The 19,833-nt window shown below is 51.4% G+C and overlaps 1 protein-coding gene across 1 annotated transcript in view; it reads right to left on the reverse strand.

Annotated features, from left to right (window-relative positions):
* Window positions 1-19,833, reverse strand: part of LOC146816438 (calpain-1 catalytic subunit-like) — a 476,307-nt gene that overhangs the window by 61,244 nt on the left and 395,230 nt on the right. Inside the window, exon 20 of the mRNA XM_085610281.1 lies at window positions 19,723-19,787. Within this exon, the coding sequence (XP_085466407.1) occupies window positions 19,723-19,787 (65 nt within the window). The remainder of the gene's footprint in view (window positions 1-19,722; window positions 19,788-19,833) is intronic.

Here is a 19,833-nt window from a genome sequence, read left to right on the forward strand (position 1 = left end):
TGGCACAGAGTTGTGACACCCTCATGGGCCTGGTGCCCGACACCATGGGCGTGGCAGTCTCTGAAGGTTGCTGCGTGCTTCCCTCGAAGGGCAGGGGCCTCCTTTCCCCAGAGTTTTAAGTTTCTAAGGTAGGAACAGTTTTTCTTTTAATAATACAGTGGTGTTGTTCTTTCATCTTGAATTGGCGCCCTCGCCAGAGGAGGGGGACGGCGTCTGTCAGGGCCGGTGCACTTGGGCGGACTCTGCCGGACTTGTAGCGCTCACGCTGCAGGGTCCGGACTGGGCGCGGGCTGTGGCAGGAGGCTGTTTTTTCATTTCAATCTCTGGCCAGCGGACCTAGGCCACCAGGAATTGCTGCCCCCGGCGGAGTTGGACGGTCCTCCCTGACAGATCAACATACGGACACTTCGGGGCACACCAGGCGGCAGGACGCGGTAGGACGCGGCAGGACGCGGTAGGACGCGGCAGGACGCGGCAGGACGCGGCAGCTTTGAGACTTCCTGTGAAGGTTACTGCAGGCGTGCCTCAGACGTGCAAGGGCCTCATTTTCACAGAATTGGTTCTATTAATTGAGTATTTTTTGTTTCAACGATTGTGCTCCTGGGCCCGCACGTTCCCTACGGCAGGTTTCCTTCTCCCGCCTGTGGTTTCAGGTTGCTTTCACTTTATGCCATGCAGGGCAGAGGCCCGCGAGTTCTGTATGTTTGTCAGCGGTTGTAGATGGTGCTTACCCGCGAGTTAATAGGACATGGGAATCGGTCCTTTTAACAACGACCGTCTCGCTCCTCAGGTGCCTTACACATAAAACCACCTCCTGACGAATTCCTTGTGTGTCTGGCAACAATTAAAATCACGCCGAGATCACTCGGTGAATGGTGTTCCTGCTGGAGCAAGATCAGTCTTTTGTCTAGTGGCCGGTGTCACCCAACACGAAGCAGCACAGAGGGTCAATATGCCTGCTGCAAGGTAAGTGTGCATGCAGACCACTAAAGTGCTTATGCGGGTAGCGCAGTGGGATACTGCTTTTGTCAGAGAGCCTTTTGTTTTTAGTAAAACCAACCACTGTGGTGTCTCTTAAATGCTAGGTTTGTGCTTCTCGGAACCACTCTTAGTAGGGAGATTACTAACCTGTCTTATGTAGGATTTCCTATAGACTGATTTACAGACTTATTATTCATTGTTTCTGTATAATGTGTGTGTGATGTAAAGCGCTCTGACACCCTACCCTAGTATGAGGTGCGCTGTAAAATAAATGAAACACATGAAAGATTTGTGGCCTTCCAGTTCAGGTGCTTTGCAGTAGCTTTAGGATCTTCGAGTTTCTCATTGCTCATATGAGTGTAACTTCTGGTATTTATCTGACACATTACTGCTTGTTGTTTTAACATGGAGGTTGGTGTTTACTTCCTTTCTCTGACTGCAAAGTTATACGATTTTGTAAAGTGAACTATGTGACAATTTTGCTAGGGTGAGGAGACTGAAAGGAAAGGCTGCAAGTCACTTTTTTTCTAACACACACTTAAGTACCTATGAATAAACTGTACAAATATTTCAAAATATTTCAGCAGTTAGGAAAACAATTTTTTTTTTGTAATTCTGATGTGTGAAGGAAAAAATATTTTAATATGATCCAAACAAATCCAGACAATTTACTTGGGAAAACTAGATTTCACGCATTATTGGTTTGCTATATAAATGTATTAGTAAAACGGCATCCCAGTGTTAATTGTGTGTCCACTTCAATGGAGAATGTGCTCTCTAAATGACAGTGTGCTAACACACCGTGTGTTAATACTATATTTGCTGCAGTGTGATCCACAATGCACCACGGGCTACACTTGCTCTTTGTGTGACACTTTTATTTCTAATCAACCCTTATGATTTTAGTGATGTGATACGGATGAGAGCACCCCTACTGTGAGAATTGTTCCAGCTCCACTGGAGCTGGACAACCTTAGAGAGTTTAGATCAGGAGAAGGCGGCTGCTGAGACTAGAACACTCATAGCAAGGGCTGGCGTGAGGAAATGTAACAGTCTCAGGGCGCCATCTACTGGCGGCAGCAAGCAGCAAACACAAAGACAGCGGAAGTATGATGACAGAATACACAAAGTAGCATAAGTAGATAAACCAGGTGAGAATGCAAGAGTTACAAATGAAAACCGTAACAGAAAATAATGGTAGGGATCTGTTGCTGCGATTAAATTACTTTCAATCCCCCCCAGCTGTGGTTCGTTCGCAGATGAATTTTCCTACGGAGGAATTGATTAAGAGTTCTAATGACGCTTACACCGTGGAGACCCAGCATCCAATCAGTGACGGTCCCAGCCCCAGCATCCAGTCACAGACTGCCCCAGTCCCAGCAACCATCCAAAAACTGACGGTCTTAGTACCAGCATCCAATCACTGACGGTCCCAACCCCATCATCCAGTCACTGTCTGCCCCAGTCCCAGCAACCATCCAAAAACTGACGGTCTTAGTACCAGCATCTACTGCACATTACATTCTTTCTCTTAACACATTTTATTTAAAAACTAAACAAGCATGATAAAGACAATAGGTCTTGCCTATACGGAATCTATTGGCTGGGTCCATACTTTTTTAGCCATGTTGTACAGCATTGCGGCTGCTGTGCAGCGTGGCCTCAAGAAAACAAATATTCAAAAAGTAGTGTTATTTTTTTGTTTAAATCTGTTTTTATTGATTTTGTAATCATAGTTGCAAACTTACAGCACACTGGCATATGTTTTCCGTAGTCGGAACTCTTAGTGTCAATAGCATTATACAACGCACATGCCAGGAACGTGGTCATATAACAGCTCCTCGACTGATAGCTCTGTCCAATTCCTCAGGACCCCTGTCACAGTTCAAACTTTAAACAGTACGATGTACAACCCACCATTCCTCTGCATTAGTCCATCGAATTGTCCCAGTAAGTCTCTCAACCAGATCCGCAACTATTTCCAACAAATGGTAATAGAACAACAACCCCATGGAAAACCTCAACCACCTCGAACCCAGACCAGCTCCGTTGGACATAGCCCTGTGCCTGCCACCCGTCTGTCCCCTGTCCCTCACGTTGATGTGCTGTGGCTTTGTCGTGACTCACAGTCTCGTATATAAACGCGTGTTCTCATGATACCTAAACTAGTTGCATAGCATGCGTGAAACACCACGAAATCATTCCGGCAGGCCCCCTGGGGCCCGCCTAGGAGTCGTCTCCCCACTTGCTGTCTCACCCTCTCCATCCACCTCCTCAACCCGTCTAAGTGCCCGGAGTAACTCCTCCCACTGTGTGGCGATGGGCGTCTTCCGCAGCCCCAATGTCTCCTCCCGTCTGATAGCAGTCCCCTCTGCCCCGGCCCATGCAGCAAGCGAGCACCTCCATTCCCGCGTGTGAGGTGGGTCTTGTGCCTTCCACCTCCTAGTTATGAGGCGTTTTGCGACCGCGAATCCCAGATCTAGGAATCAAGACGTCACCTTGGTTGCCGGGGATCTGTGAAAGTGGTGCAGCAGGTGGACCATCCAGTCAAAAGGTATGTCACGGTGTGTAATAGCGCGCAGGGAGTCGTGGACCGCGTTCCAGTAGGATTGCAGTTTACAACAGCCCCACAACATGTGAATGAGATCAGCCCCCATCTCCGCGCACCTAGGACATTTTGCGTCATACAGCGAAAGTAGCGATTAAAAGCCGCGGGGGTGAGATGCGCTCTGTGGAGTACAAACAGCTGTATCTGCCGAAGGCGCATATTTCTAGGTATATGCACCAGGCTTTTCAGTATACGGACCCACTCTGTATCTGTCAGCTGCCTCCCTAAATCTGTTCCCCACTTGCCTTTAAGTGGTTCCAGGGCAAACGCCGTATGCGTTCGTAATGATGCTGCAAACCAACTAATCAGTCGCCGGCCTCTCCCCATCACGTGCAGATACTGTATGGTAAGGTGTTGGCTGGGCTCCGCGGTCATATCTCCCCATCTGGCAACCAGGGTCCTAACTATGGAGTGATAAGTCAGGAATTGCCCCAGCGGTAGCCCCCACTCCTCCACCAGCGAGTCACACGAAAGAAGCACCCCATCCCGGTACAAATCTCCCAGAGTTTGAATATCTACCTCTCGCCACTGCAGTAACGCACGGGAAGTGAGCGGTCCCGCCACTCTGGGGGTGCCCTCCAGCGGCAGCGCCGGTGCGTATGGGGTCACATGTCGAGTGAGGGAGAGACTCCTGCGAAAGCAGCGGTACGCCACAGCCAGGAGGAGCGGGGTTGGCGCTGTAGTCCTGGCGGCCGGGTGGAAAAGCACCAGCAACTGCTCAAGTGAGTACGGCGGTAGAAGTGTCGCGGTATCTTCTCGGCCCCTATCCGCCAGCCGGCTATCCACTGGAGTTGGGCTGCCAAGTAATAGTGTTCAAAGCAGGGTACAGCCAATCCTCCCTGGTCTGTAGGGAGATAAAGTTTTTTAAGCGACATCCTGTGACGGCCATTCCCCCAGATGAAGTCTCTGAGAATTTGCGACAGTTTGGTAAAGAAAGCCGCTGGGACATATAGGGGCAGGTTAGCAAAGTAATATAGGAGTCGCGGAAGGATCACCATTTTAGATAGTGCCACCCTACCCGTGACCGTCAGCGGCAATGTGATCCAGAAACGTCATCTGGGATTTTATAGCCGCAATTGCCTTGCCTAGATTGCCATCCACCAGGTCCGCCGGTTGGCGGTAGATGCGAAGCCTGAGGTATCGGAAGGTGTCTCCTCTTCACTGTACTCTGGTGCCGTTCAAGATATATCCTGGATCCCGTCGCCCCTCGCCAAATGCGTAGAGAAGATTTGCTGGCATTCACCCGTAGCCCCGAAAGGGTAGCAAATTCACACAAAATGTGGTCCAACTGAGGGGGTATATCATCAACATCTTTAACGTATACCAGCAGGTCATCCGCATAGAGTGACACTTGATAGACCGCGTCCCCCAATGGTATGCCAGCCCCCATCCTCTCCCGTATGGCCACTGCCAGGGGTTCCATCGCCAGAGCGAACAGGAGCGGCGATAGTGGGCAACCCTGTCGGGTCCCCCTACCAATCGGTATGGCGTCCGAGGTATACGGGCCTAGTCGTACCCGCACCATAGGATCCTTGTAAAGAAGACCCACCAGGTGCAAAAATCCGAAGCCAAGATCGTACCGTAGCAGCAGGACCGATAGGTATCGCCACTCAAGGCAATCAAATGCCTTTTCCAGGTCTAATAGTAGACAGCCCGCTCTAGGCCATGTCTGCGTGCTATCCGCCGCCACCCTGAAAAACCTCTGCAGATTCAAGGACGTATTTCGTTTTGGCACAAATCCATTCTGATCTTTATGGGCTAGATGCGAGACCACCGGCGCCAGGCGCTCCGCCAACACCTTTGCAAGGACCTTATAGTCAGTGTTAAGAAGCGCTAAGGGGCGGTACGATCCCAAATCCATGGGGTCCCGATCTGGCTTGGGGAGAGACACCAGATAAGCCTCTCGCATCGAGGGAGGCAGTCTGTCCGCCTCAACCGCCACCACATATACCTTATAGAGGTGCGGCACCAAGTGTTCCTGGTAGGCCTTATAAAACTCCGTGGGCAGTCCATCCGGACCCGGAGTTTTCCCGGACGCCATGGAGGATATAGCTTCCCCTATCTCCTCCAACGTGAGAGGGCAATTTAGGGCCTCTAAGTGCTCGGCCGTAACCGCTGGCAGCTGCGCTTGTCCAAGGAACCGCTCCAAATCATCTCCCGAGCAGTGACCCCGCGCGCGGTACAACTGGGTGTAATAGTCTACCAGAACCCTGTGAATTTCCCTCTGGGTGCACACCAGCTCTCCCTCTGGCGTGCGCATCGCTGCAATCGGGGTACGAGCGGCCTCCTGCCTCAAAAGCCAGGCCAGCAGCCGTCCCGCACTGTCCGCCGAAGCATGCGTGCGTGGTGTATGCGCCGCATAATTCAGACACCTCAGACGCTCCAACAGTGCCGCATGAGCCGCACGCAGGTCTGCCAATTGTTGCGCCTGCTCACCTGGGCCCTCACCCTCCCGCTCATACTGCAACAGTTGGGACTCGCCAACTGCCTCCGCATGTTCCATGTGGCTCCCAAGCAGTGACCGCGGAGCACTACTTTAAGCGCGTCCCATTCCACCCCTGCGTCGCTCGCTGTGCCCTCATTAAGCTCGTAATAAGAGAGGAGAGCAGTCTCCACTGAGGAGCGATACGCCGGGTCTTCTAGCACTGTGGGCTGCAGGCGCCATGTAGGGGTGGGAGGGCGATCCACTTCCCAGTTAAGTTGGAGCCACATTGGATTATGGTCGGAGTGCATGCGCCCCAAGTATTCCGTCCGTGCCACCAGCGGTAACAGCGCCTGAGATCCTACTATCCTATCCAGTCGCACATGTAGGTCGTGCAGTTTGGAGTAGTAGGAGTAGACGTGGTCCATGGGATATAGAGCCCGCCAAATATCTAGTACCCCCCACTGCGAGAGCCAATCAGCCAGCGCACGCGCCGTAGAGGCAACGGACGTCGCGCATAGCGGAGGAAATGACCTATCTAGCTGTACGTCGAGTACCGCATTAAAATCCCCTCCCAATAACCAGGGGAGCCCAGCATATGGGGTGAGCGTCAGTGAGAGCTGGGCGAGGAAAGATATTTGATCGACGTTTGGAGCGTAGATCGAGGCCAGCAGTATAGGCAGGCCATTAAGTGTGCCCCGTACCAATGTGTATCTGCCTGCAGCGTCCACAGACACCTCCCCACAGACGAACGGGACTCCCGCCCTAACCCACACAAGCGTGGCCCTGGCGTGTGCAGAGTACACTGTACCATATAATTGACCTCTCCAGCGTCTGCGCAGTTTCTCTAATTCGGGCTGTGTCATGTGCGTCTCTTGTAATAGAGCAATACCGACCGCGTGTCGTTGGAGGTAGGTAAAGACAGAATATCGTCGCGAGGGAGTGTGCATGCCCAGTTTGTTCCACGTCATAACATTAACGCGTGTCATGACTAAGCAGTATAGGTTCGGAGGGAAGCGGGCCCGGGACTTGCAGCAGCCAGCCTACATTGCAGTAAAGTAAGGGAGTAGTGGTCTGAGGTAACAATAACAACATAGTAACAAAAACTGCTTAACGATTGGGGCGAACCTCACAAGTGTGTCCGTCCAAACTTGCGTAACCGTACGCAGGTGAAAACTAGGTCAGGGTGTGACCTAGGGGAATATGTGTTTAGATGGCAGCTCCCTGGCTCTGTCCCCTTGTGCCCCTTAAGTGCAGCGTGCCGCTAAGAAACGTCATCCAATGTTGGGTGGTGCGGCTGGCGAGGCCCAGTCAAAACTCCCAGGAACCAGCCCCAGCAATTACTCTCCCTCTATGGGCCTTAACGCGGGACAGGTAGCTATAGACACATCAACTTACTCTCCCCAATCGGTAGGTCTACCCGGTCAGTCCCATGTTCCAGACTCCCTCCCCTTCTCATTTAAGTAAAGCAGCTAGCTACAAGATACTTGCACGAATGCCATTTGCTATGCCACCTTTCAGTCTAGGATACCGTCCGCAGTCTGCGGGGTGACCACTGGCCCACGATAGCCCTTGGAGTGCGTCGTCGATGTTGACGTAGATCTGCTCCTCAGCACCTCGGGTTGCTCATCCGTGTCTGATAGATCTACGTGGCTTCGGCTCGCGAGCGTCGTGATCACCTGTAGTACATTTTGGCGCTCCAGTCTCATTTTCTCCGGCGTGGGAGCCGCTGTCCACGTCGACATCTCCCGCGTGGGTCGTCTCCGCTTTCTGCGCCCTTCTCTCTTGTGGGGGTGGGCACCGTCTCCTGAATCCTCTGGCTTCGGCCCTGTCCATAATCCCTTCTCCTCCAGCCAATTCCATACCTCCGCTGGGGAGTCGAAGTAGTGTGTTTTCCCTTTGTCAACCACTCGCATCCTGGCTGGGAATAACAAGGAGTACGGCAATGCCAGTTCCCGGAGCTGGCGTTTCACTGCCATATAGTTGTTTCTGCGGCGCTGCACCAACGCCGTATAGTCCGGGAAAAGCATAACTTGGTTACCACCCACTGAGAGACCAGTCGCATTGCGGGCCTCTCTGAGAATGGCGTCTCTGTCTCTATAGTTCAGCAGTTTGAACAAGAAGGGACGCGGCCGGGTCCCCGGCGGCGGTTTCTGGGCAGGCACTCGGTGAGCTCTTTCCACCGCGAATTGGGCCGACAGTTTCCCCGGTGGCATAAACGTGCGAAGCCAGTTTTCCACATATTGCTCCGGGTCTCGCCCATCCTCTCCCGCCGGAAGGCCCACAGCGCGAACATTGTAGCGACGGGATCGCCCTTCTGCATCCTCCGCCCTGTCTTCAAGAGCATGGATACGATCCAACATGTCCTGCAGGGCAGCAGCGTGACTGCGAGTGACCGGTTGCAGTTCTTGGAGCGTCTCCCCCTGGGTGGCGACCGTGTCCGCCAGCTTCCGGTGGTCCGCATGTAGGAGTGTAAAGTCAGACGTGACTTTATCTATGCGATTCTCCAGGGACGTCCTAGTATGCTCCAGAGTTGTCCCTATCTTCTCCACAGCGGCCAGCGCAGAGTCCATTTTGGCCGCAAGTGACGCAGACGACAGTCCCTCCTCCATCTCTGCTCGGGGGCGATCGGGGGCCGGTACCTGCAGTGGGCCCTGCTGCTGCCTGGCGCGCATGCGGCCCATCACCAGCTGCTGCGCCATGGGCATCCGTCGCCAGTTTCCCGTAAGCCAGATGCACCCGCGGTGTCACCCCGTCTGTTCCTCCAGAACAATGTCAATTGATCAGTAGGCGAGGTCCGCGCAATCCGCTTCCCCCGCTGAGGGTCCACAGTTTCCACCCCCCAGGGAGACGCCGCACTCAGCAGGTCGCAATCCGGGTCCGTCAGTGGGGTCCACCACCGCCACTAGAGGTAGACCTGCTGTCACTTGTATCCTCCGTCCCCGCTCTCAGCAGCGACAGCGCCAGACAGGCGCAGGCAGCTCCGCTCCCAGGGACCACATTCAAAAAGTAGTGTTATGACACAGTTAACACTGGCCGCATCATAGCACTAATTTTTATTTTTTCTTCCGCCCCCCTTTTTAGGTCGAGCCGCTGCTTGCGAGACTTTTAGTAAGGGGCTTCAGAAAGCTCACCAAGCTCACCACACGCTTGTGTGTGTGGTTTTTTTTTTTGCACAGGCTATTGGGCTTTGCGTGCGTCTTTCTAAGAAAGACAGCACGTAATTGGGCAAAGGCGGGTGCATGTCCCGCCTTTGCTCCGCCCACAGCCTATTGCTTGCGGTTACACGCACGGGCGACATCTGTTTGCAATTATCGTGCAAGGCACGTGCGCGATAATAGAAAACAGATGTCTCGCTGTGGCACGCACACCACTCGCCTGCTTGTTTCCTTCCTCCTGTTGGCTTGGACGACCGATAACTTGTTCCTTTGGGCATACGTCCCTTAGAAGCTGTTTTGTTTTCAGAATCAAATTTAATTGGGTGCGAAGGATCAACTAGGCCAAATCCGCACGTCCATTGAGGACGCCTCACGTAAGTTTTTCCCAGCCGCCACAATGCAGCTTCCTGGAACACTTGAAGTGTTGTAATGAAGACAGACAAGAATGCGGGAGCTGCGCTAATCCCACACAGTCAACGGCAGAACCAGACCGCAAATTACAGGTGAGCTTTTTATTAGGTTCACTCCAAAGCATTCTCTCTTGGCATTTTTACAAGAGCAGCAGCAGTGTATTCCGCTTGTCATTGGGTTCTCCAGGTAACTACTCATGTGTTGGTTTTGTTGCGTTTTTGACCGGTGTCCAAACACGTCTTTCTCTTTGCTTTTCAGGGAGAGCGCTCTTTCCGAATCGGACCTCACACCATGAAAACGCACGCCACCCAGTCTCAGCTGCCTCCCTCTATCTGCAGCGGCGTTGGTGGGTGGTGTGCAGCCCTGCCGAGAGCCCCTCCAGCATGCTACCCTGACACTCCTCTGTCAACATATTAAAGGCTGGTTCTTAAATGCAAATAACGCCTGGCAACATTCCTGATGTGCATACATTATGCGTGGTTCACAAAATTGTAATTACTTGTGTGAGTGGGACTAGAGCATGCTCACTGTTTGCAAGATGTGTGTATATTACAATGGTGTAGGTATCAATAGTGCAGCAGGTGCAGTGGCACCAGAGCCCATGACAGTTGGAGCCCACTGCATCCCAGTTATAGCAGTTTTTTTGTGACTTCGACAATAGAGGATGCAAACGCATTTTTCTTGCTTGTATTAGGAACCATAGCTATTTTACTACACCACTGATTACCTGTATGTAAGAGTAAGGTAGAAAGTGGGTGTGTCCCGTGGAGCGTATTGTACTGTCTGGGAAGTTTCATTCAATTTAGTTCACTAGTCGCAGCATTGCTTTTTGGCTTCCCACAAAGCTGTAGGAATGCATCAGCGAATACCTGTGTACCGAATTTACATCCACATGGAGTGGGCATAAGTAGTCAAAAGCATACCAGTTTCCTCCGTGTCCACAGATGTGTGGTTAAGGATGTATATACTGGATTTTGTCACAGAGATCCTTTTGTTACTTACAGTTCATAAGTTACAATCCTAATATAACACAATTATTTATGAACTACAATGAAGGGCCTGTATTCAAACTGTGTGTTATAGGTTAGAGCGCTGTTCCCCCCCCCCCCCAGACTTTCATTATCCTAATGTTGCTAAAAGGTTTTTTCTCGATTTAAGAAATCTGGAGATTTCGCCGTCCAGATGACAGCCGTGGTAATAAAAGGTAATCTTATGTGTATGGTGTTGGCTGTGAAGTGTCCATGGTATAATTCAAACTGTTCTTTGCTTGTAAGTGAATATTATAAAACATATTGTGCGTGCAATGTTTTAATCCATGGCGACACAGGATAATGTGCTGCATGACTAACCACTTATAAGGTCCCAAAGGTGAGACCTATTGGCTATGCCAATGCTTGTTTTGTTTTCTTCTTTTTTTTTACTTTAAATCTGGTTACCCAGCTGTTGCGATATTGTACAACATGGCTAAAAAAATTTGACAATGTCAATCGAAATCACATAGGCAAGACCTACTGGCTTTGCCAATGCTTGTTTAATATATAATCCTAATGGTAATCATTTGTTATCGTCCATACAATCGACATTAGTGCACAAGTGACTGGGAGTGAATGTTTGCAGTGTTTAGCATTCTGCCCATCACTTGTTTCTTTTGCTTTTGTCGCCCCCAGTGGGAAGGGTATGCCCATACGTGGGTCCTGTGCTCACTGGATTCAAGCTAGCCTGGCTGATATGGGATGATGCCCTGAAACCGGTCCCAGGAGAACATCAATCAATCAATCAAGCATTTGTAAAGTGCACTACTCACCCGTGAGGGTCTCAAGGCGCTAAGGAGGAGGGAGGGAGCCAGCTACTGGTGGAACAGCCAAGTCTTGAGGAGTCTCCTGAAGGTCAGCAGGTCCTGGGTCCGGCGCATGTGGGCAGGGAGGGTGTTCCATGTCTTTGATTCGAGGTGGGAGAATGATCTGCCGCCTGTGGTCGCTCGGCAGATGCGTGGGACGGTGGAGAGTGCGAGGTCGGCGGAGCGAAGCTGGCAGTTCGGGGTGAAGAAGGATAGTCGTTCGTTGAGGTATGCTGGTCCGGCGTTGTGGAGTGCTTTGTGAGCGTGGGTGAGGAGTTTGAAGGTGATCCTCTTGTTGACCAGGAGCCAATGCAGATCTCTAAGGTGGGTGGTGATGTGGCTGTGGCGAGGGAGTCCGAGCATGAGGCGTGCGGAGGCTTTTTGTATGCATTGGAGTCTCTTCTGGAGTGTAGCCATGATTGCTGCCACGTGGGTGTTGCCATAGTCCAGCCTGTTGCTGACGAGTGCTTGGGTGACCGTTCTCCTGGTTTCGGTGGGGATCCATCTCTAGATCTTGCGGAGCATGCGGAGGGTGTTAAAGCAGGAGGAGACAGTGTTGACTTGCTGGGCCATAGAGAGCGTTGAGTCCAGGATGAACCCCAGATTGCGTGCATGGTTAGTGGGTGTTGCGGCAGCTCCCTGCGTGGTCAGCCACCAGGAGTCGTCCCATGCGGAGGGGGTGGAGCCGATAATGAGGACCTCCATCTTGTCTGAGTTTAGTTTGTCGGCTGGTCTTCATCCACTCTGCGACGGCCTTCATTCCCTCGTGGAGGTTGGATTTGGCAGTGGCCGGGTCCTTGGTGAGGGAGAGGATCAGCTGGGTGTCGTCGGCGTACGAGACAATGTTGAGGTGGTGTGCTCAGACGATGTTGGCGAGCGGTGCCATGTAGATGTTACAAAGGGTCGGGCTGAGGGATGATCCTTGGGGTACGCTGCAGGTGATCGTGGTGGCTTCGGATCAGAATGGGAGGAGGCGGACTCTCTGGGTTCTGCCGGTGAGGAAGGAGGTGATCAAGTCTAGGGTTTTGCCTCGGATTCCTGCGTCGTGGAGGCGCGTGCGCAGGGTGTGGTGGCAGGCAGTGTCTAAGGCGGCCGAGAGGTCCAGGATGATGAGGGCCGCGGTTTCGCCCTTGTCCAGTATGGTCCTGATGTCGTCAGTGGCAGCGATGAGGGCGGTTTTGGTGCTGTGGTTGCTGCGGAAGCCGGATTGGGAGGAGTCCAGGACATTGTTCTCCGCCACAAAGTTGGTCAGTTGTCTGTTGGCAGTCTTCTTGATGACGTTTGCCAGGAGCAGGGAGATGGGTCTGTAAATTCTTGAGGTCCTTTGGGTCCGCCTTGGGTTTCTTGAGGAGGGCGTTGATCTCGGCGTGTTTCTAGCTCTCTGGGAAAGTGGAGGTCTCGAAGGAGCTGTTGATGATCTTTCAGAGATGGGGTGCGATGATGGAGCTTGCCTTGTTGAAGATGTGGTGGGGGCAGGGGTCGGAGGGTGAGCCGCAGTGGATGGTGTTCATGATTTTGATGGTGTCGTAGTCGTTGACGTTGTTTCAAGAGAGCAGAAGGTCGGTGTGTTTGGTGGGTGTTAATCGAGGTGTCGGCGTCAGTTGTCGGCACCTGGGGGTCGACGCTGTTGTGGATGTCTGCGATCCTGCGGTGGAAGAAGGTAGCCAGGGAGTCGCAGAGGTCTTGTGACGGCGGTACTTCATTGGAGCTGGAGGTGGCGAGTTCTTTCACGATGTTGAAGAGCTCTTTGCTGTTGTGTGCGTTGTTGTCGATGTGTTCCTTGAAGGAGGTTCTTAGGGCGGATCGGATGAGTTGGAGGTGGTTTCATCTGGCGTTCATGAGGGCTGCGTGTTTTGTCTTATCTGGTCGTTGTTCCATTACTTCTAGAGTCTTCTGCAGGTGTGCTTGGAGTTCTGGAGGTCGGCGTTGAACCAGATGGCTCTTGTGTTGGTGCGCCTGTTCGAGGGCTTCCTGATCATGGCGAGGGTGTTGGCGCAGTCGTTGATCCATTTTCTGAAGTTGTGGGCTGCTGCATCGTTCTCGGAGGGCTTGGATGGAGGGTCTCGGGTGAGTGTGGTGATGAGCTGGGCTTCGGTGATTTTTTTCCAATTGCGTTTTGGGATGCGTAGCGGTTGGTTGTGTGCAGTGTGTTTCTCGAAGGAGAAGTGGATGCAGTGGTGGTAGGTCCAGTGGAGTTCGGTGGTGTGGCTGAAGGTGACGTGGTTGCTGGAGGCAAAGATGGGGTCTAGCGTGTGTACGGCAGAGTGCGTGGGTGTCGTGACGAGTTGTTTGAGTCCGAGGTTGGCAAGGTTGTCGATCAGTGTTGTGGAGTTGCTGTCGTTGGCATTTTCGAAGTGGAAATTCAGGTCTTCGAGGAGGATGTAGTCTGTAGAGGCGAGGGCGTGCGTGCTGATTAGGTCAGCGATGGATTCGCTGAACTTTGGTCGGGGTCCCAGGGGTCTGTAGACGAGGGTTCCTCTGAGGGGTGGTGTTGTGATCGACGTGGATCTGGAAGTGTAGGTGTTCGGCCATGCTGAGGGCGTTTTCGGTGCTGGTTGAGATTCTGATGGTGTTTCTGTGGATGATGGCGATTCCTCCTCCTGGTTTGTTGTTGTTCCGGTCCCTGCGTGTTATCTTGTAGCCGTCCGGGATGGTTATGGCTATGTCCGGTGCCGAGGTTCATCCAGGTCTCCATCAGGAAGGCGACATCTGGGGAGGAGGAGACGAGCAGGTCCCAGAGTTCGACGGCGTGCCAGTGGACTGAGCGGGTGTTGAGTAATATGCAGCTGAGATGGTTGCGGTCTGCAGTGTTGGGATGGGCAGGACGCGCTGGTGTGCGCTGGCTGGTGGAGTTGCATTTTCGGCAGGTGAAGGGTCCGTGGGTGAGCTTTAGGGTGGCCTGGAAGCAGGTGGAATTTCGGCCGGTGTTGAGTGCGTTGAGTGTCTTTGCGTCGTCGAGTCCTGTTGAGGTCGCGGAGGCCAGGGGGTCTGGCGCTGGTCGCTGCCCAGTCGCGCACGTGCGCAGACGGGGTTGCCTTAGGCGCGCCAGTTGCGCGTGACCACGTAGTGGTCGGCATTTGTAGAGGAGGGGGGTTGGACGAGCAGCTTGGAGGCGGGAGCGGGGCGGAAGGGGAGTGTCGGCGGTGAGCGACGGAGGGACAACGTAAGGAAGAGCAGGCACACAGCAGAGGGGCACAATGAGCTAAACAATAAAACAATTACAGGAACAAGTACAGTGAAATACAAAGAATAAAACGCTAATCTGCGAAAAGCTACTAGACCATGAAACTGGATCTGGGAAGCCTCGAACCCTGAAACGGAGGTGCTGGCTGGCTTCAAGGCAAAGCAGAGAACCGCGGGGCTGCCGGGGAGAGGGAGGTCCTGGGACCGAGGTCTGAGGACTCTCACGTGCTCCCCTGCAGCAGACGGCTTTTGTAGGGGAAGGGCGAGCAGCTGGGAGGCGGGAGTGGGGCGGAAGGGTAGTGTCGGCAGTCAGCGACGGAGGGACAACGCAAGGAAGAGCAGGCACACAGCAGAGGGGCACAATGAGCTAAGCAATAAAACAATTACAGGCACAAGTACAGTGAAATACAAAGAATAAAATGCTAATCTGCGAAAAGCTACTAGACCACGAAACGGGATCAGGGAAGCCTCGAACCCTGAAACGCTGGCTGGCGTCAAGGCGAAGCAGAGCACCGCTGGGCTGCCGGGGAGAGTGAAGTCCTGGGACCGAGGTCTGAGGACTCACCATGGCTTGGCAGTTCGGGCTGGACTGGCCCCTGAGGAACAGGGTCAAGACTTATTGGCATATGGCTGGGTCCAAACTGAGGTGGTGTGGTGAGCAAAAGAACGATGGATTAAACCCAGATCCTTGTGACTGGGGGTGAATGTTTGCATTGTTCAGCATTCCGCCCCTCACGGGCCTCACTTGTTTCTTTTGCATTTGTGCAGTTGAAACATGCTTGCAGAATTGGGAAAATGTTTTTGAGCATGTGATGTCTGCTTAGAGAATATTTTCTGTGTCACCATTTGAAATGTTTGTTCTGAATGTAATTAGGAAGATGCATCCTGAATATTAGTGGCTTGTATTCATACAGCATCACATGGGCTGTCTGGTGAACAAACAGCTTTTTTTAAAACTTAGTTTTGGAGTTTATCAATCGGAAAGGTATCAAACCTAGGCTTGGCCTTAGCTGATTTTTATGCATTTTTAATGAGCATGCACAGTCAGGAGACACATTTAATGTGCTCTCACTGGCTTTTAAGACACTGCTGTCGCCCTGTAGACCACCGTCAAGCGGAAGCAGATGCAGGAGATTTATGTCGGACGTTCCCGCCAAGTAGAAGAGGTGATGGGTGTATCTGGTGATGGCCGTCCTGTTCAAAAACAAACATTGACAAAACTAAATAGCTGTCGTGTATGCAGGAGCATTTTGGCTTTGTCATTTTTTTTTTTAAGTGAACGAGAGGGTCAAGCCATTTGAGACAGTGCAGGAGGTGACACTGACCATGGCTACAGCATTGGCAATGTTTTGAGACAGCACGATGAAGTGGGCGTCCGAACCACGGCTCAACATACATCAGCACGCGCAGCTGGGCACCATCGGCAGTGTTCGCCGCACATCCACAAAGCACCACAGCACGGAAGGTATGCAACAATTAACAAACATGATGCAGCACATCAGTATGTCTTGGTCCACAACGTAGTATGCCACCCACCCACCCACACTGCTTTGCACACAGACACAGAGGCAAATCGGTGCACAGCACACAACTTGCATACCCGGTGACACATTGCTTTGTCATAACCCCAGAAGTACAACACAGCCCGGGGTGACATTCATGAGGATGCCAGTGCATGCTATAGCACAGACAGAGACGTGGCCGGTGGTTTGGGGGAGGTGGGTAGAAAAGTAAACAAGTGCCCTCGGAAGACAGCGCCTGACATTTGATCTCGGTCTTAGAATGCCCAGCAAACCTGATGAGATAAGAACATGATTTACAGGGCTGTTTATTACAGAAACGAGTTTGTGAAAGAATACTGTAAACATAGTTTTTTCATGGGGAGGGACGGAATTGAGCTTGGGAGCCTAAAGCAAATAAATCCAGAAAATTTAAAGCCAGAAAACATGAGTTACAAAACACAAAGTCAACGACAAGCGATGGCCAGAATGCATTTTTAAGTCATCTTTCTGAAACTCCCAAAGAGGTCTTTCGCATACCACACAGCTGCGCTGTCTGGTAGGCAGCGACCTAATGTTGTTTGGGGGGGGGTTCATGGAACTTCTGATTTTAGCAATATACCATTAACGGACAGCCATCACTGCAGTGATTATTAGATGTTTGGACACATTCTTCATAGCTGACATTTCCATGGTTTAAGTGTACTTATGAATACATTTAGTGACCAAATATGTGACACTTAAGACTGACCAGTAAAACCAAGCAATTAAGTCCGTACAAAAAGATAAATATCAGAAATCACACCCTTTTGAGCAATGAGACTCTCAAAAAGGATCTTGGAACTGCTCCAAAGCACCTAAAATGGAAGGTCACTAGCCTATGGTCCCTTTGTAAGCTGATCATACTTACCCATCACCCCCCTACACTCCGACACCGCCAACCACCATTGCACGCATGAGTTTGTCCAGCCCTGTAATGTTTCCCAGATCCATGTGTGACTAGCTTCTGCATTCTGGGATCTGTAGTCCTATTTATTCCACTGTAGAGCTGACGCAGGTTACGCTCCCTTCCTCCTCGTTCTCCTGCATTGCTCCCTTCTCACTAACCCAGCACACATCATCGAAGTCAGGCGTTCCCTAGAGTTCCTCAAACTTCATTACTAACGCAATGTGGAGGCAGCCTACTATCGCCTCCAGGAAAGAATGCACCTCGACATGATCACAAGTTAGGGCTCACAGAAAGTGTCACAAATTACACGAAACAAAAAGGCAGCTGTGGATGATGGATACCACATTGCAGTACTTGGTGCCATGATCTATCACTCAGAGACCAGCCCCCATCCTCTGCTACAATCGCCTCATGACAATGGCCTCCTCCTTTCCTGGGCCACAACTGACTGGGCTTATATGCCACCCCATTACCATAATAAATTGAGAAGCTCCTTACCACATGGACAGCCTTTCAAATGCTGCTTCCAGGTGCGACCTCCACACTTATCAGGAGAAGACCCAACACAATGCTTAATTTGTAACAAAATAAGGCAAATGGCCATATCAGGAGGCAAAAGCGATACCAAAGGGGATAATGGACGGAGCGTTTGAGCAAATCAAACACTCACCCCAGTCAACTGATCTGGGTTTAATCCATCATCATTCTTTAGCTCACTCCACCACCCCAGTTCAGACTGGGCCATATGCAAATCAGTCTGACCCCGTGCCTCATGGGAACAGTCCAGCCCGATCTGCCAAGCCATGTCTTCCCTGGACCGGGCACAGGGTCAAGACTGATTTGCATATGGCTAGGTCCAAACTGGAAAGGCATGGTGAGCAACAAAACGATGGATTTAGGCCCAGATCTCTGTACTGGGGTGAATGTATGGCATTGTTCTGCATTCTGTCCATCAATAGTTCATTTTGCATTTGTCACCCCGAGTGGGACGGGTATGCTCAGACGGGAGTCCCGTGCTCTCCATGCCACTGGAATCAAGCTATCCTGGCTGATGAGGGGTGAAACCCCGAAACCGGTCCTAGGATGCTTGTTTCCAGTCCAGGGAGGACCTGTCTTGGCAGTTCGGGCTGGACTGTTCCCATTGGGCACAGGGTAAAGAATGATTTGCATATGGCTGGGTCCAAACTGGAATGGCATGGTGAGCAAAAAAACGATGGATTTAGGCCCAGATCTCTGTACTGAGGAGAATGTATGACATTGTTCTGGATTCTGTCCATCAATAGTTCTTTTTGCACATGTCAGGAGGCCAGCACAGCTTGCACCACCCACTGCCCCTGCCGGCGCTGCCAGTGACCGTACCAACACAACTACTAACCATCACACTCCTAGAAGTGGCAATTGAGACTATTCCAGGACCTCAAAGATATAAAAATGGCTTGGACGGCAGGTATTAAGAAATTTTAATGTACATTGAATTAATTAACCACTGTTATTGCGCTCATCTCTAAATTAGACAAACCGCACCACCATGTGCCAGACTGTCATAAGTGCTGGTGTTGACAACTGTGTTGACAACTAAGTGCCAGTGCTGGGCACTGGAAACCACCAGCTCAAATTAAGCACCTGACCAAGAAATACTGCATGCTGTGTGTTATAAGTTACAGCTGCCGCCTTCCCGCTTTTGAGAGCTTCTCACAATATGCTGCCTCAGATCCTGAATCTCTCAGATTCGGAACTCAGTCTGCTCTCTGGCAAGTGTAGGAAACTAGAATTTTGTTGCAGTTGTCTCCCCCCACTTTGTGTCACCATTAGAACTGCTAGGTGCTGGTTTTCGACTCTGACAGTGCACTGAAGCCTGCTAACCAGGCTCCAGTGCCACTGCTCTTTCCCTAAAACAAAGTAACTGTTCAATTGTACCCCAATTGGCAAAAACCTTCGTCCCTAATAAATGGTACCTCTGGTACCTAGAGCATGGGTACTAAAGAGGGTCCCTAAGGGCTGCCACATGCGTTATGCCACCCTATGGGACCCTGCTGTGCTTTGTAAGAGCTTCATGGCAGAAGTTGGAATGTAGGATTAGCCTGCGGTCTGGGTTCTAGATTACTCACAAGCATTCCTGTGAAGTCTGTTACGCGAGGGCTGGCTGAAGGATAGCTGCGCTTCTGTTGTAGGGACTTTTGCTTGCTTAATAAACAGTTCTCCGGGTGGGGGTGGGGGACGAGGGGAGTTTGTACACTATTTGCTGTTTTCCCTGCCCTCAGAACGCTCACACGTAGCAGGGGGTCCCCTTTATTACACTTCAACTTATTTTATTGCCATTGGAAGTATGAAAGGATGAGTCAATCCCATGGATTTGAGCCAGTGACCATGATGTCACACACGGATTCCTGGAGTGGATGCATTAGTCCACGGAGCCAGCAGACCAGGATGATACTATTCCATTAACATAAGTTTTGTTCTTCAAATCTAACCTTGACTATGCTCATCTTTAGATAGGATAGACCAGGACAGCTCCTTCTCATGCTTCATGGTCGCAGCTCTTCTCCTTTGATTGTATTGTACTTTTGTCCTGTGCTAATTCAAACACTTCATTAAGTGCCCAGACACCCCACTTGCAGTGATGGCTGATGCTATATCAAAAACTACAAATAAACTAGACACCATGGAAGGATACATCCAGCAGGTTGACCATCTGGCGGCAGGACTCCATGCTGAAGCCATCTGTCTTCAGGTCCTTGTCTATGGGGCAAAAGTCACCATTAGGGCTAGTTCTGCAAATCTTACC

This window comes from Triturus cristatus, chromosome 6 (assembly GCF_964204655.1).
Source record: "Triturus cristatus chromosome 6, aTriCri1.1, whole genome shotgun sequence".
NCBI classification, from domain to species: domain Eukaryota; kingdom Metazoa; phylum Chordata; class Amphibia; order Caudata; family Salamandridae; genus Triturus; species Triturus cristatus.